Source organism: Rhinatrema bivittatum, chromosome 3 (assembly GCF_901001135.1).
Source record: "Rhinatrema bivittatum chromosome 3, aRhiBiv1.1, whole genome shotgun sequence".
NCBI lineage: Eukaryota > Metazoa > Chordata > Amphibia > Gymnophiona > Rhinatrematidae > Rhinatrema > Rhinatrema bivittatum.
The window spans coordinates 251081586-251106783 of NC_042617.1; the positions used below are offsets into that span (position 1 = coordinate 251081586).

Consider the following 25198-nt stretch of genomic DNA (forward strand, 5'->3'; position numbering starts at 1 on the left):
AGTACTTAAGGAGGCTTCCTCTTCCTGTTCTTTGACTTGGCAACGAGTCTGCTCACTCCTGTGAGTCTGTCGGTGCCTCAGGTACTCGTCTCTCCTCCTAGACGAACCTCTGGCATTTGACCTTGGACTGGTAATTGGCGATTCTCTGGTGTTTGACCTCGAACTGGTGACTGGTGATCCTCTGGCTTCTGACCCCGGACTGGACTTCGACGAATCTTCCATCTCTCAAGGGCTCACCTAAGTCCCAGTGGTCCGGGTCCCTACGGGCTCCACCCGGAGAGACCGCTGGCTTTCAGTGGCGAAGATCCAGCTGGTCCTTCCTTCAATTCAGCCTCGCCTTCCAACGGGGGAACCAGAGGAGCCGTCTCCTCAGGTAGCATCAACTCCTCCTCAGACTAAGGGTCCACATCTTATATCTCTGCATGTTGTTCTAAAGAAGTGATTTTGCTTGGATGTGATTTGAAATTTAATAAGGAAAAGGTTTTTAAAAATTCATAGTTGAATGGTGCATCTGAACACAAATTAATGTATTTAAAAAGCATATTCCATCTAACTGTCCAAGTATTACCATCACAAAGAAATGCATGCCCTGTAATGCTTTTTTGATATAAGTATGTTGTTGTAATTTGATATTGTGTTTTATATTTTTTTAGCCAGCTTATCATGTATGCCTTTTTATACTCTGCCCTGAACGTAGGAAGTATGGGTAACAAATATTTTAAAATAAATTATAAATAAATATTTCTCCTATGTAAAGTTTGTGAAATGGAGAAATTTTCTTACCTGTTAATTTCATTAGCATTAATCCTGCTACACCAGTCCAGTCCCATACAGGCTGGTTGTTTTCCTCTACCAGCAGATGGAGGCAGAGAACACTGTTTTCTCATGTGGCATCATCTCCACTACTTAGCAGCACAGTAGGAATCCAGTATACTCCCCTGACATAGCCCTGGATCAGACCCAACAAAACTAAAATACTAATAAAACTGTAACTTGAACCTAAAAAGAAGACTTCCTGCAGCTTCCAACCTTCTGGGAAGAAAAAGGAAAAAAGAAAATTCTCCAGAATGCGAATACAACTATGTACAACTAGGCAGCAGACAGAAGAAAATCCTAGCCCCTGATATGAATCGGCTCTGCTTCCCAGAAAGGTGTTGGACAAGTGTAGCAGGACTAATGGAAAGAAAATGAACAGGTAAGAAAATTTCTCCTTCCATCTTATCCAGCTACACCTGTACTGGCTCAATAGAAACCTCCCTTGTTTCCTCATCCAGACAGCTAACTTTCCTTCCCAATCAGTCCTCAGTCAAAGATTCTTTAAGTTTGAAATTATTTATTGTACAAGTAGTTCTACTTACAATTGTTGCATTCCAAACGTGTAGCCCCAGGCAAAGACCTTTGTAGCTGGAAATAGGTAGGAGAGGGGAGAACGGAGTTTCTTGGTATTCGAGGTGAGAAGACAAAAGGGGTTCTGAAGCGGATTTAATCTTTAGAAATAAAGCGGTAAGAAGGAATGTAAAAAAGCCGATCGTTTCACAGAGCTTGCAGGTGCTCCTGGCTTTGAAGCCGCATGGGCTAGACTAGACTGAAAGTGTCCCAGAAAGCTGTTACAGAAAACGCCTCCACAAGCTGGGGGCAGGGGGGGGGGCAAGGTCCAATGGCAACGAACCTAGGACCCATGTGACACAGGGGGAGCATGAAGGACAGCTCCTTGAGCCTATGAGGCACTTAAGAAGACTCAAGTTAGATTGAGAGGGCATTCAAGCTCTTCCCAAGTGAGAGAAAGCAAAGGGGGAGGGAACTTCTTTTAAGGGCAAGGCTCCTCTTAAAGGCAGGACTCCCAGACTTTTATCATGGGTTACAAAAAGTGTTTCAATATCAAGAGTTCCCGGAAGGGAGGGGCTGCAATAAACACCATTAAGCTACAGTATTTACAGATACAAACATGTACCCACTGCTGGGGACAGAACAACACCAGTCCAGTCCCATATAGGTGGGAAATACCAAACTTCTACCTATTTGGGTGGAAGAAGGGAGGGCCACGTTGAAAACCCTGGCTCAGTAACAGAGTCCTCCTGGGCCAGAACATCTAGCCAGTAATTGTTTAACAAAAGTATGCAAGAAAGACTAAGTGACCACCCTACAAATGTCTGCAGGCGAAAACGCCTGTAGCTCCTCCCAAGTGGACAACTGCACCCTTGTGGAGTCACTCAAATCAAGTCTGTAGGTCTTTTACCACTGAGACAATAGTTTCATTTATCCAGTGAGCCAGAGTAGCCTTAGAGACCAGGTCCTCCTCACATGGGCCTTGAAAAAGTACAAATAGTATATTTGACTTGCAAAAGGCATTATTCAACTTCAGATATCTAATTATTAGTCTCCGAACATCTAAGAAACTTATATTCATCTCTATCTCTTCATGAGAAAAGGCCGGGAGAAACACTTTCTGATTAATATGAAAGATGGAATTGACTTTCAGAAGAAAGGAAAGTACTGGAAGTGACTGCACTCACAGAAATGATCAGAAAATACTCACTTCAAGACAACGCTTGAAGTTTCAGAAAACGCTGAGTGAGGCAGACAGTAACTAAGAAGGCTGATTTCAAGGAAAGATCTTTCAAGAACGCATGCCTCCATGAGTTGAAAGGAGTCTCAGCCCCAAATTAAGGTCCCATGGAGGAACAATCGGCCAAAAAGGTGGTCACAACCTCTTGACCCTCCTTAAGGAATCTAGAAACATCAGGGTGAGCTGCTGTAGCCATGCTATCCAGTCTCCCTCAGAAGCAAGTAATAGCCACCACCTGGACCTTCAAGGAATTTAAAGCTATACCTTTATTCAGCCCTCCTTGGAGAAGGGCTGCGATTCCATGCATTCTAGCCTACCAAGAGGACTCTGACCTAGCCTCACAAATGGTCTCAAACATCAAACACAAATGTAGGCCAACAAAGTGGACGATTTTCACGCCTTCAAAATCACTGAAGAGGAAACCCCTTCCTGCATAACCACATTCATTCAAGAGCGAGGCCTTAAGACAAAATGAAGCCAGATCGTCAATGATCACCAGTCCATGAGTTAGCAGACCAGGAGCCCCATCAAGTCTGCGTACCAGGATCTGCGAAACAATCTGGTGCAATCAGGATCATTCAATTGCATTCCACCTCTATCTGCTGAAGCACCCTTCTTATGAGGAGATGAAATGATTGACACTTGCCGATTGGAAATTATGGGAGGAGTAACCAAATGACCATCTACCTGGTCTATAATACCTGGCATAACAAAACTGCCCTGTCCTCTACAGGCCCTATAAAAGGACTGTCCCTCATCCTCCAGGAGCCGTTGGGCTTAGGTCCTCCAAATTCTTCACCAACTGGAGGACCCAAGTCCTCACCATATCTCAAAAAAGATATAATTGCGATGGAGAAGGTACAGAGAAGAGCTACCAAAATGGTAAGGGGAATGGAACAGCTCCCCTATGAGGAAAGACTAAAGAAGTTAGAACGTTTCAGCTTGGAGAAGAGAAGGCTGAGGGGGGATATGATAGAGGTGTTTAAAATCATGAGAGTTCTAGTACGGGTAGATGTGAATCGGTTATTTACTCTTTTGGATAGGGGGCACTCCATGAAGTTAGCATGTGGCACATTTAAAACTAATCGGAGAAAGTTCTTTTTCACTCAACGCACAATTAAACTCTGGAATTTGCTGCCAGAAGATGTGGTTAGTGCAGTTAGTATAGCTGTGTTTAAAAAAGGATTGGATAAGTTCTTGGAGGAGAAGTCCATTACCTGCTATTAATTAAGTTGACTTAGATAATAACCACCGCTATTACTAGCAATGGTAACATGGAATAGACTTAGTTTTTGGGTACTTGCCAGGTTCTTATGGCCTGGATTGGCCACTGTTGGAAACAGGATACTGGGCTTGATGGACCCTTGGTCTGACCCAGTATGGCATTTTCTTATGTTCTTACCAAACAGTAACCTTCCCTTAAAATGTAACTTGCTTAACCATGTCTTGAACCACGAATCCACTGCCCAGTTACATAGCCAAAACAACTGATAAACAATGATCGAGAGAGCCACTGAAGAACAACAACTATGGAGCAAGTCATAGATAGCAACTACCAAAAAGGTGGTGGCCAAGTCCATCTTTGCCACCTCCTTGCTCTTTAGGAGTTGCTGAATCCAGAGAAAAGCATGCACAACCAGGGCAAAACAAATAGAAATTTGAACAGCCACCACAGAAGTAGTAAACAAGTTCTTGAACAGGGGCTCCATCTTGCAATCCTGAGGGTCCTTCAAAGAAATACCCCCTTCCACTAGAATGGTGGTATGTCACATCACTGCTGTGACCAGGGCATCCACTGCTGGAGTTTAGTAAGATTTCTGGAGCATGGGTACAACGTGTGTAAGAGTTTCACAACTCTCAGCATTGACTCATGGGACTGACACTCCACCAACATCATCTCTTCCACCTTGGGGTGCAGAAGAAAAGATATAGTGGACTTCCATACCCCTTTAATCATAATAAGATCCCATAATGTGTTTTCTGAGACTGCACCTCCTCAAGGCAGAGGCAAGCTTGAATAATCCACCAACCTCATCCCTGTGGAATAGGCAGATAACGGAGTCATCCTCTGGACCCAGGAGAACCTCCCCCTCTTCCAGAGAAACCAAGCTTTCCTCATTCCCATAATCTTCTGAGCCCTCAGAATCTTCCCAGGAAGGGCCCAGAGCCTCAACAGCCCCCATGCTCTCTTTGGAGTGACCTGTGGAGATAATGTGGGAGGAACGGCCTCAGAGGCCTTATCGTAATCCATGGTAGGGCTTTTCCCCTGTTTCCTGAAAGCATTTTGTCTGGTCACCATTAGGTCCATATGTAAGTAAACAGCTACGCATTAGAATTGGCTTGTCCCCTTCCAGACGCTTACATCATGTCCCCTTGCGCCCCTCTCACTAAGTGGGTAACTGTTCAGGAGATGGTGGACCACTTAAGGCAACTGGGAGCTATAGTGCTAGTCCTGCATGAGGAGCAGCGAACTGGAAGGTTTTCCATCTATTTCATGGTACCAAAGAAAGAAGGATCGTTTTGCCCAATTCTAGACTTGAAAAAGGTGAATGCGGCCCTCAGGTTTCAACGTTTTCGAATGGAGACAGATAAATAATACATGTTTTGCATCCCTAAGCAGATGGAGACAGAGAACGTTTTACTGCAACAAAACCGAGTGTGCCACCTGCAGTCCCTCTGTATTGAACTGTATCTAAGCCAAGATGATTAACACACTAAAACGTTTTTACAGCAAACTCCCCCAACGAACTTGGGAAGATGGGAATGGGTGGGTCTGTGGACTGATCTGTGGTATTCCAGAAATTAAAATTAGCAGGTTAAGAAACATATCCTGTCATATCCCAGATCAGTCCAGAATCTTGGGATGTACCTAAGCTCCCTTAAACCGGGTGGGACCATGAGAGCCCGCTCATAGAACACTCTAACCAAAACACATGGAATGCGGAGTTCCGGACATCCAACTAATAATGTCTGGCGAAAATGTACAATGACTTCCAAATAGCCACCCTGCAAATCTCTTGTGTGGACACATTTTGGATTCAGCCGAAGAGGTCGCCTAAGAATGAGTCGAGAGAGCCCTAATCCCTGAGGCATAGGACGACCCTTGCAAATATAGGCCGAACCAATCACCTCTTTAAGCAATCGCACAATCATAGCTTTTGATGCCTTACACATCTTTGGACCACTCCACAGTACAAAGATGTGATCTGTTCTCCAGAAAGTATTACCAACCTTAAGATGCCTGGCTTACATCTAAGACTCGAAGTTCTTTCGTGTGAGACACAGACAAACCCAAATCGGGGAAAGCCAGAAGTTCCACAGTCTAAGATGGAAAGCTGAAAAAACATTTGGCAGAAAGGAAAGTACCATGCATAACAATACCGCAGACTCTGAAATCTATGGACAAGGATCTGAACACGAAACATAGAAACATAGAAATGACGGCAGAAGAAGACCAAATGGCCCATCCAGTCTGCCCAGCAAGCTTCACACATTTTTTTCTCATACTTATCTGTTTCTCTTAGAACCAAAGAGCTATTTCCCTTCCACCCCCACCATTAATGCAGAGAGCAGTGATGGAGCTGCATCCAAGTGAAATATCAAGCTTGATTAGTTAGGGGTAGTAGGGGAAGTAACCGCCGCAATAAGCAAGCTACACCCATGCTTATTTGTTTTACAGACAAAGTCTGAAGCTCCGAGATTCTCCTGGCTGAACAAATAGCGACCAGAAAAACTACTTTTAGAGTTACTACCTTTATTCTAGCCCTCTTCACTGGTTCAAATGGAGCCTCACACATTCCTCTAAGAACCAGATTAAGGTTTGAAGAGGGACAGATTTTTCTCACCAGAGGCAAAAATTCTTCGCTCCTTGAATTCAACACATCACATCCGGATGTGCAGAGAGAGGATATCCCTGCACCTTATCCTGAAGACAGCCAAGGCTGATGCTTGCACTCTCAGAGAGTTAAAGGCCAGAACCTTAGCCAAACCTTCTTGCAGAAAAGCCAAAATATGCAACATTGTAGCCTGAATAGGCAGCTCTTCTTTAACAGAACACCAGGACTTGAAGACCCTCCAAATCAGACGTGGAAGGTCACCTGGCCTGCAATAAGGTGGTAAACATTCCTTTGGAATATACCCTCTGCCTTTGCCACAAAACAGAAGTGAGCCACCTGATCCGAAAAAACTGGGCCCTGGTGGAGTAGATTCAACAGCTGACCAAACCTCAGCAGCCCAGCTATGGCCATGTTGACCAGATCTATGAACCATGGTTAATGCGGCCACTCCAAAGCCACCCAAATGACATTGCCTGGATGTTTCTCTATCTGCCATAGCACCTTGCCCACCAGTGGACATGGAGGAAAGACATAAAGAAGAATACCCTGAGGTTATGGGAGAACCAGAGCATCGATTCCTTCTGTCCTGTAATCTTTCCAGCGGCTGTAAAAACAAGATGCCTTGGCATTCTGTCTGGTCACCATTAAGTCCATATGGGAATACCCCCATCTGTTGTGAATGAGATACATCAGTGACTTTGACAGCTCCCACTCCTCAGGGTCTAGTTTCTTTCAACTGAGAAAATCCAACTGAACATTGTATATCCCGATGATGTGAGATGCCGCCAGCCGCTCCAAGTGCTGTTCCACCCAGAGAATCAACTCTTGTGCCTCTTGAGCCACAGCCTGACTCCTGGTTCCTCCCTACCGTTTGATGTAGGCCACCATTGTTGTATTGTCCAATACAACCTGCACCGGATGGTCATGTATCCGTGGCAGAAAGACAAGCAACGCGAAACGCACCACTCACGTTTCTAACAGATTGATAGACTATGATGCCTCCTTTTTCGACCACTGGCCCAGTGCCTACTGTTCCTGATTCTGCTCTCCTTTCAGAAAGGCTTGCATCGGTTGTAACTACCACCCAATACAGGACTTCCAATTCCACATCACGCCTCAGACTGGCACAAGTAAGCCACCACAAAAGACTGTCTCTGCCTTCCCCTTCGAGCAGGTTTTGTGAACAACATGAATGTGAGCCCCTCTTGCCATGGCGCAACTGGCACAACCTTGTGGGCTGGGCCCTAAGGTTTGCGCCAACATCGGGGAGCGGGTCTTGGCATGGGCCAAACTATGACAGAGTCCACATTGGTATGGTAAATGCTGAGGGCTTGACGGGAGCAAGGCAGAAACTGAAGCGGAACAAGGCTAAAGCTTGAGTGGAATGGAGTGGAGTGGAGCAAGGTAGAAGCTGGAGGAGAGCAATGCTGAAGCTGAAGACCTGGAACAAGGCGACCTTCTTGCTGAGGTGAAGAGGGGACATCAGGAGGACCCTTTTATAGGGCGAAGAGTCCTGATGTCATCCGGGGGCGCCTCGGCTTTTCCCACCGCAAACCCTGTAAGAGCTGTGACATAGGACACACACGCACCTAGGACAGGTGCAACGGAGGTGCTCCCGGCAGCATCCTCCCACATCATGCTATTCGGCGGTATCCTGCCTCTGTGATCCTAGTGAAATCTTTTATTGTCTCGAAAGCAAGCATGAGCTGGAAAATTTCTCCTGTCCTTCGGTTTGTCCTCTGGTAGCTTATGCACCTTGGACTGTCCCAGATGTCCTCTCTAAACAAGAGCTTGCCCTTGAATGGAAGGGCACCCAGCTGAGATTTGGATCAAACATTCACAGACAAGTTTTGTAGCTAAAGCAAACTCCTGGCCAAGACCACAGACATCATAATCTTGGAAGAAGTCCTGATCAAGTCATATAAGCAATCTGCCCCATATGCAACAGCTATTTTTAAATTCTCCGGCTGTTTAGCTGCAGCCACTGAAGTAGCCAGTGTTTCCTGCAACTGCTGGACCCAGTCCAGGCATGCCCTTTGCCTAAAACTGCTGCAAACCGCAGCCCTTATACCCAGGGCCGAGACCTCAAAAATCTTCTCGAGGTGGACTTTCAACTTTTGATCCTGCACATCTCTCAATGCAGCCAACCCCAGCTCCGGAATGGTGATCTTCTTGGCTACTGCCGACACTGAAGCATCCACCTTCGGAACAGCCAAAAGCTCTGTCTCCTCCGGTAACGCATACTGCTTCAACACTGCTCTGCCAACCTTCAAGATGGACTCAGGAGTGTCCCACTCCCAAACCACCAACTTCTTTGGTGACTTATGAAAGGGAAAGTTTTCGCTGATTCTCTCAACCCGTCCAAGGATCTGCCCCTTCCAGGTCAGACTCCTCCTGGGAAAGCTTGATCCAAAGTCCTTAAGGACATATAATTAAGGGCCTGAGCTCTTCCTTGCGAAAGAAGCACACCAACTTAACATCATCTCCTTCAGCTTCCAAGGCCTCTACTGAAACCTCTTCCAAATCTGCCCCATACTGCGCTGTCTCTACTACAGGAGACTCCTCTGAATCATCTATGCTCCTCTCAGGCTGAGGGGAACAACCCAAACATTGCCGAAGGCTTGTGGACTGCTTCCTCTTCTCCAGCCTGGGTCTCTTCACCAGCCAAGAATCCTTGGTGGACCGAGCTAGGGGCTGAGAGCAAACATCTCTTGTTGCCTTCTGTGCTAAATAAGCTTTATGCATAAGCAAAACAAAATCCACAGAAAACACCTGTGAATACTCTAAATCTGGATCCAGAGAATCTTCCTCATTGCCAGAGCCCCTCTGCACCTCCCCAGGACCGGATACTGTTGGCAATAGCTGAGGTGGGGATTCCCCTGCCTCCCCCACCAATGCTGCAGGCCTTGCAAGGGATTACAAAATGACCTTCGTTCCCGCGCTGACAGGGAAGGCCTCTGCACTAGACCACGATACCCACGGGGCTTTTGTAGCCTTTGGTCCAGCGTTGGGCTCTCCCAATGTGCCTTCTCCACCAGAGACACACTCCGAGCACAACTCATCCCAAGAGAGCCGCTGCAATCACCCCATTCATCTGAGTCTCAGAAAACGTCTTGAGTGACTGCCGCAACAATCGGGCCTTTTACTGACCGGGCACCACAGTTCCCTTGCAAGGCAGCACTTCATTGTTTCTCCTTGGTTTTTTTTTTTTAAACCAACTTTAATGCTGCTACTAGCTGCGATACAGAAAGAGAAAGGCAATACTTCCCTGCTCAGGCAGGATATCAAATGCAGAGCTGTCAATGGACCAATGCTGCCTCATGGGGGATGAGGGATCTGGACCACCAGATATACACCCCCATGGGATCTAGGACTGAGCCACCATCAAGGGTCACCAACCCCCTGTTCATCCACCTCAAACCAGGGGGGATGGCTGCACCAGGACCTAGAAACTCCCTGGGAGGAAGTGGAGATCTATCTTCTCTTCCAATTTTTTTTTTCTATACTTAGGTTTTACACCACTACCATCTGCTGGAGACAGAGAAATACTGAGGGACTGCAGGTGGCATGTTAGTGAAACATTTCTCTGTCTCCACCTGCTGGCAGGGAGGCAAAACCCAGAAATTTGGATTGATCTGGGATATGAACAGGAATGAGCTGTGTTGCATGCAAAATAATGCAAGTCAGCTCATAAATATTAAAACAAGTTACCAAAAATTGCATTACATTATGCAGTTTATATCTTGCCTCCTCCATGGCTAAATCACGTAATGATATATTAGACAATGAAGGCAAGAGAGATCGACAGCCTCTTGTCCTCCCTAAATGTTGCTGGCTAATCTAAGAAAAGATGTGCAGGAAGAATTTTATACTTGCTTGTTACAAGCGAATGAATCTCTTCCGCCATCTCTGTTTCGAGAGGATCCAAGAAAAGCTGATCTTCCTCTTCTTTAATGCTTAGTGAGGACACAGATGTTATAATCGGAAGGCCTGTGATAAGAAAACAAACATCAAGGAAGATTCACCAAGGATCTGATTAAATTATATTAGAAAATGGATTTTAAGTCTCCAGATATTTGATGTTTAAAGACCCATATCTCCTGTAATCTGAAAATCCCAAACATTTATTAAGTTCACCTGGGTTTTGAGGCTATGATAATTTGTGTTGTGGGTTGTGTTCTGTCCTCGTTGCATGTACCCTATCTGCAACTAGACAGATGGCATAACTCAGCCTCTATTTTGCAGACAGAGGGTGCCACGTCTTCAATCTTTATTATAAAGTAAAAGAAATAAATAAAACTGAAGAAAACAGCAAATAATGCAGTCAAGGTCATAGAAGATAAAGGCAGGTAAAAAGAGAATTGTTCTGCAAGGCTAGGGCAGGTCAAAAACTGAAATACACAGGCTGAGCTGAGCTGATTGGACAAAGAAGGAAAAACTCATAGAATTCCTTGCTTTCAAGTCAGAGATGAATTCTTTAGAGACAGGTGCCATTAAATACAGCACTGAACGTGCACCATTTGGCAGTATAACAGAAAACAAAGAAACTTTATGCAGTGCAAAAGCATGAACAGCAGCATTAGCAACAGAAACTGAAAAAACTGCTATGGAAGCATGACACTGTGAAAGCAACATAACAGTAAACAAATGAGAAAACACCTGTGGAGACAGAACAAGTTGTATTTTGTATTTTCTGACTGTACACTGCTTTGGGCATTCTTTTGATTGGAAAAGGCAGCATTGAAGTATTTTAAATAAATATTTACTTACTAATGGTAGGGTCATTCATGTTTTCTTTTCCCTCTCCCTCATAGCACTGAATGAAATATTTCTCATCTTCCTTTTTAATCTTGAACATTACATCAGGATTAACAATTGAATAACCTGCCAATGAAAAATTGATTTAAAAAAAAAAAAACATTTAAATTATACTTGTAGAGCCCTCCAGGGGTATCTGTTTCCTGTTCTGATTGAGCAGCTTACGAATGTGTATATTTCCATGAGAAGGGTAAGAAGGGTCAGTTGCAGCATTTTCATTGAATAAGATTAAACTTTGGAGGGTTTCAGGTACAGTCATTTTTATTCATGACCTCCTAGGTGGAGGCATTGCAAGTGCCAATCCTCTCTGCCAGCGTGTGCCCTCTTGGAGAGGAGGAGTCCTAGGAGCATCCAAGGAGGAAAACCTAAGACCTGGGATATCAAGAAAACTCTTTCTAGCCAGTGAAAGGAATATGGGACTTGTGATCTCTGGTTAGCACCTAGAAGGATTGCATTAAGTACAGTACAGTTATCTAGTGCAGAGTTAACATATAATGCCATCTCTTGTTTGATGTAATTTTCCAATATTGGTTCTGTGTAAACCGAAGTGGTATGTACTAGTACATGAACTCCGGTATATAAAAGCCTTTAAATAAATAAATAATAAATCTCACAAAATCTGTAGTTCAAAGGTGGGAATCAGAGAGGTAAATACTTGTGTTTGTTCCCCTGTGCCAGCTTTTGCTTTAGAAAAAGAGACACAGACTTCAGCCAGTCTCATACATAACATCTAATTTAACATAAAAAATATTTATCTTACTGCATAGGATATTTTGATTCAGTGGTATCTCTCACCTGGTCCTGGAGAGCCACAGAGCTAGGCCCTAAATTTTAGTTGCCCATGGGACATACCCCCTGGATTTTTTCCAACCTAATAAAATGGCATTTTGCAATGCGCTTTGGGTTGTAAATCATAGAAAAGACATATTTACCCCATGACATGAGGATGCCATGAATCTCCTTGATGACCTTCTTGTAGAGCTCCTTCTGCCGTTCTCCCAGAATGTCCCACTCCCCTTCCAAGAAATAAGCAGCAACATCATTGAATGTGACCAATGCCTGGAACAGCAAACAGGACACCCTCAGCCCCTCTCCCTCCAGCTTAATTATAATGTGCATGCAGACAGAGAGAAAGTCTACATGTCAGATTGCCAATTTTCTGAGTGGCTGATGTAATAAGCTGAGCATTAAAATTACTGGGAGCTGGATGCAGTTCAGCCAGGGGCCATATTCAGCTTCAGGGATCCCTGAGATGTGCTAATACACACGAACCTGAGCATGAGCATAAAGAAAATGCTTAGTGTGCATAAAAACATTATTTGTGCAAATAACATTTTTGGTGCACCTAAATAATACGGAAAATATCACTTGCATGAGAGAGCATTCACCTGTATGCACATTGTTTTGTGCATTTTTTGGGTCCAAAACTCCTGGCTGCATTCCAAAATTAATCTGTATTTATTGAGGGTGTCTGTGCTCTGCATGTGTGATTGAAGACAAAGATATTGCTAATGTGCAGTTTATGTGTAAGCAGTGGTTGCAGTACAGCTTATTGTGTTTTCCCCACAGGAAGTGTATTGGTGTTTTAGAGCCTGGTGTAAAATTTGCAGAGCTGCCTTTTCATAGTTAGGGTTGTTGCTCAAAGTCTAGGGAGTCAGTGCTCTTTTGATATGATAGATGTACTAAATATGCTGGACACAATATTCTAGGAGAGATCTCACCAATGACCTGTCCAGTGGTATAAGAACATAAGAACATAAGAACATGCCATACTGGGTCAGACCAAGGGTCCATCAAGCCCAGCATCCTGTTTCCAACAGTGGCCAATCCAGGCCATAAGAACCTGGCAAGTACCCAAAAGCTAAGTCTATTCCATGTTACCATTGCTAATGGCAGTGGCTATTCTCTAAGTGAACTTAATAGCAGGTAATGGACTTCTCCTCCAAGAACTTATCCAATCCTTTTTTAAACACAGCTATACTAACTGCACTAACCACATGATCACTTCCTTTTTCTGCTCGTTATGCTTTTCCCTATGCATCCCAGCATCCCTCTGGTTCTAGCCACCTGCTGGCCACATTATTTCACTACATGTGTTTGAAAGGCTGTGGGAAATGTTTTGAGGTGGGGCTGTTATTGGTAGAAGAGGGGAGGTAGAGGTCATGGTAAGAGAATGACAGGCGGATGGCAGTAGCAGGCTGATATAATAAGGTGTGCATCATTTTGATCCCAGCCTCTTTTTTTCTGCTTTTCTCTTGTTGATTTTCCTCTAACTCCTTTGCCAGGGTTTCTGCTCATTTTCTATTTCTTCTCTCTCCCTCTGTATTCTTCCCTTACATCTGTCTTTGATAATGCATTTTCATTTTTCATCTCATTTTCCCCACTTCTCTCTACTATGCCTCTCTATCTCTTCCTCGCTACTACTCATAGATTTCACCCCTCCCCTTGTCACCCTCCCCTTTCTATTGCCTCTTCTCACCCATCCATTTCCCCCTCACTGAGTTGCTTCACTCACCAATTTCCTCTCTCTATTCCTCTACCCCTGCCTAGCTTCTCCCTTCTTTCTTTTGTCATGCTCCTCCCAGTATCTCTCCAGCTTCTCTCCCCATAGCATATCTCCCAGCTCTTCCCCTGCATTCCCCATTTCCCAAACATGCCTTTGAACAGTTACGGTGGACCATTTTGGACGTGGTACAAACGCCAATTAGGGGAGGTGATATATGATCCTTTTTAAATTATAAAGGACAACGTTGGCTCTATAATTTATCATCACAATTTCCTCATGGAATGAATGACAGTGTGGAGTGGATGACGTTGATTTCAAGAGCAGGCAGTGTTGTCCTATTGGTTCCTGTGGAAATATTGTTTCAGTCAGTGATTGGTCAAGAGTTAGCCTGAGGAGGGTTTAAAAACCAGGTTAGTTAAAATGGCGGATCCTTTGGAAACGCTATGGCCATTTTGAAATGCGAGTGTAGACGTTGGAACTAAGACAGGTATGTATGTAGACATTTAAATTATTTTTGTTTTGGATATGTTAGTTGTTATAATGTTATATTATGTTTCAATTTTTTAGAAATTTGAAAACATTTGTTTCCGTGGCCCCTGAAGAAGGTTTACAAAACACGAGCCGTGTCGGGCCATGTATCATGAATTGGAAGAAATGATGTGTCTTTTTTTCTATTTTAGAGACAAATAAGCATTATAATTAAATTGGAATTTGTGGCGTTAAGATAAGTAAAAGTGGGGAGTCCTATGATTATATTTTGAAGCGGGTGCATAGTCACTTTGGTGATATATAAACATTATTTCACCACAATAAGTGAATGCTTCTTTAAAAAATTTTAAAAAAAGAGCATTACCCTCAGCTCATATATGAGGTCTCCTTCACTTTTCTAGTAATTATGTTTCCTAACTGTGTGGATTTTTCATTATTTTGACGATTATATATACCACACTAATATCAGTTTTTTTTATTTTTCTCCCCCCATTTCCCAGCATCTCTCTTCCAACCACCACTTCCCAGCATTTCCCTCCACCTCATGTATTTATTCCTCATTCCCTGTATTTCCCTCTTCCTCTCACTTCCACATCACCTGCCCAGTATCTCTCCTCCTCCCTTACCTGCTGATCCATCACTCCTCTGGGGGGAGGGGCAGAACCAGACCAGGATTGCCTGTGTGTCTGCTTCTGTCCAGTGACACTGGGACACCCTGCTCCCTGCTGGCAAACCTTTAATTTCTGATTGTAAACAGCTCTGAGCCTGATCTCTGCAGGGGCTGGAGCAGAATCAACTGGGGACTGAAAAGGGTTGCACAAGCTCTCCCCTTCTAGACCTTGCAATGTTTCCCCCCTCCTTATGAGAAGTGGGCCTGGAAGGAGAGCACACACACTAACTCTCTCCCAAATTCCTAAGCCTTCTCCAATTGAATGGGACATCCTGGAAGCCTACAGTTGGCAGACAAATAGCACTTAGATTGCCTGGTTTTCTGGTCTGCTTGCTGGTCACTAGCCTCCTTTTAAGAAAGCCAGCCAGACTGCCCAAATATCGACTAGCTGGCAACTTCAACTCCCTCAACCCTATTTTCAGGGTGACCAGAAATCAAACCTTTCTAGATATGTAAAGCTCTTTGCACTGTGCTGTCAGGAGTGAAGGTTGCAGGAGATGAACAGGGAAACATTTTCTTTTAAGTGCTCTAGGATAGAGAATTTCTTACCCGATCAGAAACTAGGGCAGACATTTGCCTCGTTTTCCCTCTGAATTCTGCAGCTGCCGGGTGGATTCAGGCTGGAACTTTCCCTGTTCCTGGTCAGATGCTGAAAAAATTGAATAGGACAGGAGGAGGCTGAGCTGATTGCTGAGGGTCTCAGATAAAGTCCCTCCTCTCCAACCCTGCAGATTTCAGGCTGGGGTTTGCAGGGTATTCCAGTCCTGGGGAGGCAGAAAGTTTCTGTTTTAATTCTGAATCTTTCCTGCTCTCTACAGCCCAGCAAACACAAAGAGAAAGGGACAAAGCATAACCAAAGCACCCCAGCTGATTCCTTTTACTGTTTTCTTCCGGTGCGTTCTGGGTAGATCCCACCTTCTTAAGGTGGATTTGTAAAGACAGCGGAGCTGTCTGAGACAGGAGGAGCACTGTCAGGGATCTGCTTAGTCCTTTTACATTTGTTCTTTAACCTTGAACATTTTATTTTTTTTTTTGTGGGGGGGAGGGGTGAGATCATTAAGAATAACAAATCTGTGATATTAGTGGGGCATAAGGTTCCCATTGCCTGTTTTTGAACCAGACAGTCCAAGTTTTTGTGGGCTTGTACAGTGTCCAATCAGAAAGTCGCTTCTGCAGCATTTTCTGTTTATTGGGGGGGGGGAGATGGGCAGAATCGCAGCATAAGAGGAGAGCTACATCTCCCCACCCGCCTCCTCTTACTGCCCAGTGTTTAGGAGCTGCAAGGTGAGCAGGCATTTCCTCAGCAAACCTCTTTGTGCAGCTCCTTTGTGGCCCTGTCCCTTCATCTTCTCCATGCATGGGGAGAGCAAGTGGGGCTGCAGCTCAGTCTTTTCTTCCTCCCCAGCAATAGCTCCAAGTTGCTTTAACTGCTGCATCTCCAGTGCTGCCAATTTAGCAATTTTATCACTAGAACTGGTGACTTTTTGAACATGATAGATATTTTAGAATTGTGAATGTGACAAGAAGCTAATTTAGCCACTTAAACAATTTAGCTATAAATCTAGCAAATTTCTGACAGCTTTAAAATCTCCATTGGAGTCAAGATCGGCGCTTGACTCTTTACCTTCCTTCCCAATAAAAAAGAGACACATTTTGGCATTATAAAAGGCCGCAGTTTATTAACATAAACTGGCCCGAACAATATAAATATCATGCTGACAATATGTCAGCCGAAACATTCGTCCCTCCCCCCCCCCCCCCCAGTTATTCCCTAGCTCCTACCACGTCCCAGTGCTAAGCTATATGCCCCCCACTCTTTGTCTTACCCCTGCCACGTCCCAGCAAGGATAAGACTTGGCCTTTGAGCTTTAGCCCCCTAGCTCATTCCGGCCTTCTCGTGCCGCAGCCCCCCCCCCCCCCCCCACCCGTGTCCTTTAAACATCTAATATATTAACAACAATCAACTTGGGTTCGGGTTTCTGCCACAAACAAGAAAGCTTATGCTTACTTGTTCCCCCACTGCGGCCCCTCCTATACCTTCAATTGCTTCCTCCCATCCTTCTTGCAAGGCATTGTTTGTTGCGACCATCGGTCTGCGACGACTTTGCCCCGCTTACCTTACTCTTCTTGCGGCTCCTCCCGCTCACCTCGGACTACTGGCTGCCATGGCGTCTGTCTGCCAACCTCTCTGGCATCCCCGGACCGGCTTTGGTGCTGCTTCCCGCCATGCTCCTCCAAGGTACTATAGGGCGCGCGTGCACGCCGCCCTCATCTTTATTTCCTCATTGGCGCGAACCACAGGTGTGTCCCCCTGAGATGACATCACGCTGCCCGGATATTTAAGCCTACCTCTTTTGCTAGCTAATCGAGTTAGCAACAACTCGGATTCTACTGATGGGATTCGCTCTCCGTACCGAAGCTACTCTGCCACTCCAGCATTATCCGGAACTCTTACTGCTAACGGGGTACCCGCTCCTCGGGGGCCTTTTCTGTTTCTTTCAGGTGCTCTGTTTCTTTCAGGTGCTCCTCAAGGGCCCATGTTCCCTGAGTCGCTGCCTGCATCTACAATCCTTTCTACTTAGAAGACTTCACTAACAGTTTCCATCTGTGAGTACAACTACCATCTATTCCACAGTACTGCTTCACTGGAACCAGGTACTCACTCCTCGAGGGCCTGCCCTCTGTTCCAGTGCCAGACCTCTCGTCTAGTGGAACCGCTGGGTGAGTACAGTACCACTGAGTCTCCCTGCTCTAAGGGATCAGTTACTCGCTCCTCGAGGGCCTGCTCTCCTTGTCTTGGAGCTTCTCCTATTCTACCTGGGACTCTGTATGTTTCTCACTGTGTACTCATCTCTCAGTCTCTTTCCACTACAGCACAGCCAAGCAGGGGATCTGCTGTTCCAGCGTCCTGTGGGATACTCGCCCAGCAGGGCTCAACATCTACTACTCAATACTGCCACCTCTGTTGGTTTCCAAAACTGTTTAAATAAAGATTCAATCTGTGTTTGTGTGTCCAGAGTCTAGCCTGACACCGTGATCCCTCATGGGACTGCCCCCCGTGGGCATGGTCAGCTGTCACAGTGTTCAAGGATCCACCCAAACACCAATAACCAATAACCAATAACACCATTGTTAAACAAGTCTATCCCTACGTCGGATACGTACACACCGACTCCTCTACCAACCCTTCTAAGAGTTCCCATGCCCCTCCATGGCTAATCCAGAACCCCTTTGCTTAACCACCCAACGCCACATCTGTCTGTTTACTTTTAAACTCCTCTCTTCCAGATTAGCTCGTCCTTGCATTTAAAATGAACGATGATGTCGGAGGATGTGACGTCATCCCAGCAAATGGCTGGCTAACCCTGAGTCTCTTGCCAGACATCAGCTAAAGCGACTGACATCGGGCACCCCGACCGGCGCTTAGCTCTCCAAGGACTCCCAAAACCACCGGGATACCCAGCAGATGTCTCATCGGCGGAAAACGATCGATTTAAAAAAGTTTTCATACACTAAATTGCCGCTGGACGGAGAGCCCCAAGGCAGCAACATGGCGGGCGCTGGTACCGAGGCAGCGGACCTCGAGGCGGTGGCGGCGGATACATACGCGGCCGACAACGTGATCCCTTCTAGGGAGGAGATGAAGGGCTGGTTCGCTGAAATTAAAGCGGAAATAGCGGCAAAAACAGAGGTTATTATGACCTCCATAGAGGAGCTCAAAGGGGACATTGCAGAACATGGCCGCCGCCTATTTGAAGTTGAAACCAGGGCGGAGGCAAACAGCGCGGACATTAAGGAGCAGCACAACTCACTAAATAATATGCATGAAGAAATGGAGCGCCTGCAAGATAAAATGGAGGATTTAGAAAACCGGTCTAGGCGCCATAATCTGCGGTTCAGAGGTATCCCGGAGGGACCTGACTATTCAGACTGTATGGCCACTGTTGCCCAGATTAGCACCATGCTTCTCACTGCAGGCGCGGGAACAGCTTCCATGGCGCAGGAGGTGGAGGTGAAAATAGCACGCGCCCACAGAGTCTTTGGTCCCCGGGTTAATAATCTGCCTAAAGATATTATAGCTTGTTATCACGAATTTGCAGTTAAAGAAAAAATCGCCAGCATCGCCCGGCAGCAAACCAGCTGGAAATGGCAGGGCCATGAGGTCATGATTTTTATAGACCTCTCACCCACAACGATAAAGAAGAGAAGGGACTTTAAACCTGTCACGGATCTTCTCCGAAAAGAAAATATCTGGTACCGATGGTTGTTTCCTTGTGGGCTCAACTTCACTTTGAAAGGGGAAGCATATAGGGCGAAAACGCCGGCGGAGGCCTCCACTATATTGCGTAGGGATGTGAATCGTTTTCCATATCGTCTTAACGATAGAAATCGTGTGGCAGGGCAAGAAAATCGTCTTAGGCACGATTTTTTAGTTAAAAAATCGTTTAAAAATCGTTTTTTCCGATTAGTGCGCACTAACTCGAGTTAGTGCGCACTAACTGAAAATGATACAATTTGACACTTTTCAGGTCAGTTAAGGTCAGTTTAGGAATGAATATGTATTCCTATTGGCTGCCCTCTTATTTATTCATGTTACCAAGTTTCCTACTGACAGTATATGGGGGATGGGAAATGGAAACAGTTGGTAGCTTGACAAAACAAGTAATGTGATCAGTCAATGTGACTAGAACTTGTGCCCTAACCCTGATACCAGGGGTATTGTGATCTTCCTGCACACAGTGCCCTATCCCTATTAATACCAGGAGTGTTGTGATCTTCCTGCACACAGTGCCCTATCCCTAATACCAGGGGTGTTGTGATCTTCTTGCACACATCCCGATATCAGGGATAGGGCACTGCATGCAGGAAGATCACAACACTCCTGGTATTAATAGGGATAGGGCACTGCATGCAGGAAGATCACAACACTCCTGGTATTAATAGGGATAGGGCACTGCATGCAGGAAGATCACAACACCCCTGGTATCAGGGATAGGGCACTGTGTGCAGGAAGATCACAATACCCCGGAGGAGTGAGGGTCAGGCAGCTCCCCCCTGTCTGTGAAGCCAGTCTCTCACTAGTAATGCAGGGAGGGAGCTGTCTCAGACTTCACCATCCACCCCCCCCCTCACCCACACACCATTCACTAGCTGGGACATGGGGGAAGTCAGGAGTGAGGGACAGGCAGCTCCCCCCTGTCTGTGAAGCCAGCCTCTCACTAGTAATGCAGGGAGGGAGCTGTCTCAGACTTCACCATCCACCCCCCCCTCACCCACACACCATTCACTAGCTGGGACATGGGGGAAGTCAGGAGTGAGGGACAGGCAGCTCCCCCCTGTCTGTGAAGCCAGCCTCTCACTAGTAATGCAGGGAGGGAGCTGTCTCAGACTTCACCATCCTCCCCCCCCCCCCCCCCTCACCCACACACCATTCACTAGCTGGGACATGGGGGAAGTCAGGAGTGAGGGTCAGGCAGCTCCCCCCTGTCTGCGAAGCCAGCCTCTCACTAGTAATGCAGGGAGGGAGCTGTCTCAGACTTCACCATCCTCCCCCCCCCCTCACCCACACACCATTCACTAGCTGGGACATGGGGGAAGTCAGGAGTGAGGGTCAGGCAGCTCCCCCCTGTCTGTGAAGCCAGCCTCTCACTAGTAATGCAGGGAGGGAGCTGTCTCAGACTTCACCATCCTCCCCCCCCCCCCCCTCACCCACACACCATTCACTAGCTGGGACATGGGGGAAGTCAGGAGTGAGGGTCAGGCAGCTCCCCCCTGTCTGTGAAGCCAGCCTCTCACTAGTAATGCAGGGAGGGAGCTGTCTCAGACTGGTATCAGGGTTAGGGCACTGTGTGCAGGAAGATCACAACACTCCTGGTATTAATAGGGATAGGGCACTGTAAGAGATGACTGTAGTAGATTGAATAAAGATCTGATGTTTCTGCTCTCCTCACACCAAACAAAAACAACACACAAGCAGAGAAGCCCTTCTTACAAAGCTGAGCTAGTGAGTTAAGTAGGAGGAAAAGTAAACATACTGGTGCCAGTGTGGCTACTTAAAAAATACACTTACCAACAATCAATTACATATATTTGAACTGTGTACAGTTCCAGCCAGGACCACCTTTCTAAAATGCACAGTGATTGGCAAATTCAACATGCACTAGCATTTCAGGTGCCTGCTAACAAAAATAATAAACAAACAAGTTCTAGTCACGTGAGTGCTGATCATTACATTACTTTTTTTGTCAAGCTTCCAACTGTTTCCATTTCACATCCCCCCAACCATATTGGTAACATCAATAGATAAGAGCACAGCCAGCCAATAGGAATACATACATACATATTCATTCCTAAGTGACCTTTACTGACCTGGGAAGTGTGAACACTTTGTTTCATTTTCTGTTGGTGTTCGTTAGTTTCCAGTTCCATTTCCCATCCCCCCAACCATCACCTCAGTGGTAACCTTGGTAATATCAATAGATAAGAGGGCAGCCAGCCAATAGGAACACATATTCATTCCTAACTGACCTTCAGTGACCTGGAAAGTGTTTATTTGTATCATTTTCAGTTAGTGCTCACTAAATCGAGTTAGTGCGCACTAACGGGGAGTTAGTGCGCACTAACTCGAGTTAGTGCGCACTAACACGATTTAACGATTTTTAACGATAAATCGTTAGAATTTCTATTGTATCGTGTTCTATAACGATTTAAGACGATATAAACATTATCGGACGATAATTTTAATCGTTGAAAAACGATTCACATCCCTAATATTGCGTGACGCAGGTTACCCTGAAATATTGGGCTTATCTGCCCTGCCAAAGCCACCCGTGCGAAAGGAGGGACCTCCGCGCTGGCAACGGGTGAACAGAGGGGATAAGAGGCTGCGGAGACAACCTGATTCACCCCCGCCACGCTGAGCTTTGGCCGGGTGAAACATAGTGGCCCGCGGAGTGCCAAATGGTTTTCTCGTCGCGCAGCAGCTTTGATGCCCGGACTGGGCCGGTGCACCTGGGCTTCAGGTGCGGGCCCTTGCTTTTGGAGCCCACCTTACGGATCTACTCATTCTCGAAGTAACGCTTCACATGTCTTTTGTTTGTTTTCATGTTAGGCTCTCATGTTTTGAGTTAAACAGTTTATATGTTCGGGATGTCCTACTCTGTCAGACAATGTTTGTTTATGAGTATAAGATGTCACGGGGAAAGGCTATGATGGGATGATCGACTCCTCCCTTATTCAGACAGCGTGGCCCTGGGACAGGGAACAGGCTGTGGGGGAGGGGGGAAAGCGGGGGGGGGGAAGTTAGAGGGCAACACTTATTATGGACATATGGCTATAGGGGACGATTGGACATCAAAGGACTACAGACAATCTAAATTAATAGAGTGGCAGGGACCGCAGGTGACATTTATTGGGTTACTAACCAATGTTTTTATTCTGCCATGACGGCCTTTAACATTATGTCCCTAAATGTCAAGGGACTGAATTCACCTCTTAAACGGCAATCTCTGTTTGATGATTTGAACTTCCATCATACAAAGATAGCCTTTGTACAAGAAACCCATTTGAAGAGGAGATATGAGCATTTACTTAAACACCCTAGTTTTCCTAGGCAGTACTGGGCTGCTAGGCCATTGGCCCAAAGTACCTAGGAGTGGGAATACTTATGCATAAAGATCTGATATATGAAGAAATATTATGTCGGATGGACCCGGAGGGCAGATACCTTTTACTGGTTATCGCCATTGGAGGGGACAGGTACACCCTAATTAGTTCATATGCACCTAACGTGGGGCAAGGTGCCTATCTGGAAGGACTTTCGCAGCTTATTGATCTGTGGGCTGAGGGCCATATAATTTTGGGAGGCGATTTTAATCTGACCATAGACCCACGCCTAGACAATTCTCACTCTAACTCACCGACTAGACGGACAGACCGTCAGGCCTTCCGCCGTTTTTTGCGGCATCATGGCCTGGTTGATGTGTGGCGGGTGTGGCACCCCAAATCTAGGAACTACACCTTCTTGTCCAAAGTGCATAAAACCTACTCGCGCATTGACTACTTGTTAGTTGATAAGGGCTGCTGTACTCAGGTTATTGACCCGACCCTGGGCCCTATCACCTGGTCCGATCATGGTCCCGTATTTATGGACTTTCATTTCTCAGGCTACGATAAGGGACATAAATACTGGAGGCTTAATGATAGTCTCCTCGAAGATGAGGAATTCTGCACCCAACTATATGGGGATATTCAGGAATATCTCCAGCTTAATGATACCCCTGATATTTCCCCCATTGTTCTATGGGACTGTTTAAAAGCGGTGATGCGTGGCAAGCTTATTGCAAGGGGTGCTTATGTAAAGAGATGCAAACAGCGGGAAAAGGTTGATATCCTTATGCGCCTGCAACATTTGGGGAAAATCCATTCCGTTACTGGGGACGCTGGCCTTTTGGAGCAAATCGATCTCCTGCGCAAACGCCTGGCGGATCTGGAAGCGGCCCAAATAGCACATAATTTGACTCGTAGTAAGCAGCTATATTATGAAGGGGGTAACAAGGCGGGTCGACAGTTAGCCCGTAAACTGAAGGTCCAACATGCCCAGACTAATATTGTAAAATTAAAAGATGAAAGCGGGATGATGCTAACATCTAATGCTGACATCAGGAAGCGTTTTCTCCGTTTTTATACGGAACTCTATGCCCCTAAAACGGACATAAATCAAGCGGAGCTGGAGGCTTACTTTTACAATACCACACTGCCGCAAGTTACCCCTGAGGCCCAGTTATTTTTAGCCCGGGACATAACAGCTGCAGAAGTGACTTGGGCCATTAAATCGCTGAAAATGGGCAAGTCACCAGGACTCGATGGATACACGGCCCTATTTTACAAGAAATTCATGCCGTTAGTGGTGCCCCCGCTGGTTACACTATATAATTCCTTGCAGGGGTCGGTTTCGTTATCCTCGGCAGATAATATGGCTGGGGTAACACTGCTGGCGAAACCAGGCCGAGATCCCACGGTATGTGGCTCTTATCGCCCCATTTCTTTAATTAATTTAGACATGAAATTGCTAGCAAAAATCTTAGCCCATAGATTTAATGTTTCCTTACCTGGATTGATACATCCTGATCAATCTGGCTTTATCCCGGGCCGCATGGCGTCGGATAACGTCCGCAAAACGGTTGTTGCCATGGGGTGGGCCCGATCGCAAAATATCCCCATGCTACTGTTAGCCATTGATGCCGAAAAGGCCTTTGACTATGTGCATTGGCCATTTTTGTTCCACACCTTACGCTTATTTAATCTGGGGGATAAGTTCATTACTTGGATACAAAAATTATATGAAGCACCCACTGCTTGTTTAAAAATTAATGGGGGGTATTCTTCTCCATTTGCGGTCGGCAGAGGTACCAGACAGGGATGCCCACTTTCACCCTTGCTCTTTGCGCTCTTTTTGGAGCCATTTACCCACCGCATACGGAGCAATCCCTTAATTACCGGCGTACAGGCTGGAGATTTTTCCTCGACACTGTCTCTCTTTGCAGATGATATTTTGTTCACCATTACTGAACCCCTTCGATCCTTGCGAGCCGTCTCTGAAGAATTAGCTGCTTTTAGCAGGGTCTCCGGGTTCTCGGTTAACTGGGAAAAATCGGAAATGCTAAACGTCACTATCTCCCCTACCTTGCTGGCCCAAGTTACACTGGAGTTTCCCTTTAAGTGGGCCGACCGTAAATTAAAGTATTTGGGGGTCTATCTGGGCACGGATAATGATCTCTTTCACTTAAATTATGCTCCACTTATGGAGAAAATATATAAAGAGTTAGAGGAGTGGGACAGGTATCACATTTCCTGGCTCGGGAGATTAGCAGTGCTAAAAATGAACATTCTGCCCCGGATTCTGTACTTAATGCAGACGCTACCCATAGTCATCCCTGTGAAGCTATTGGATAAATGGCAAAGAGGTTAAACAAATATTTATGGAAGGGGCGGCGACCCCGGATCGCACAGAGGACGTTGTTTGTGCCTCGGCATAGAGGAGGGTTGGGTGTGCCTAATCTTGCCCGTTACCATGGCGCGGCCCACTTGAAAGCGGCCATAGAGTGGCATAATTCTAAACAGGGTAAACCATGGGTACGCTTGGAGCAAGCTCTGTTAGGCGACTTCCCTCTTGTGGCGTGTTGTGGCAGGCACGGGGCTCTTGGTGCCCCAGACTGATATTACCCGAGACAGTGCAGTCCACCTTGTCCGTTTGGGAACGCTGGAAGAAAACATTAGTGGGAGCGCGAGGTTTTTTCCACAGTACACACTTA

General features: G+C 45.9%; 1 protein-coding gene across 1 annotated transcript in view; it reads right to left on the minus strand.

The window, feature by feature from the left end:
- The window catches only part of LOC115087346 (zinc finger protein 271-like), a 34614-nt gene extending 18856 nt beyond the window's left edge, over positions 1-15758 (minus strand). The window contains 4 exon segments of the mRNA XM_029594451.1: positions 10279-10392; positions 11173-11286; positions 12153-12279; positions 15435-15758. Coding sequence (XP_029450311.1) covers positions 10279-10392; positions 11173-11286; positions 12153-12279; positions 15435-15458 — 379 coding nt within the window. The 5' untranslated portion in view covers positions 15459-15758.
- Positions 15759-25198: the final 9440 nt, after the last annotated feature.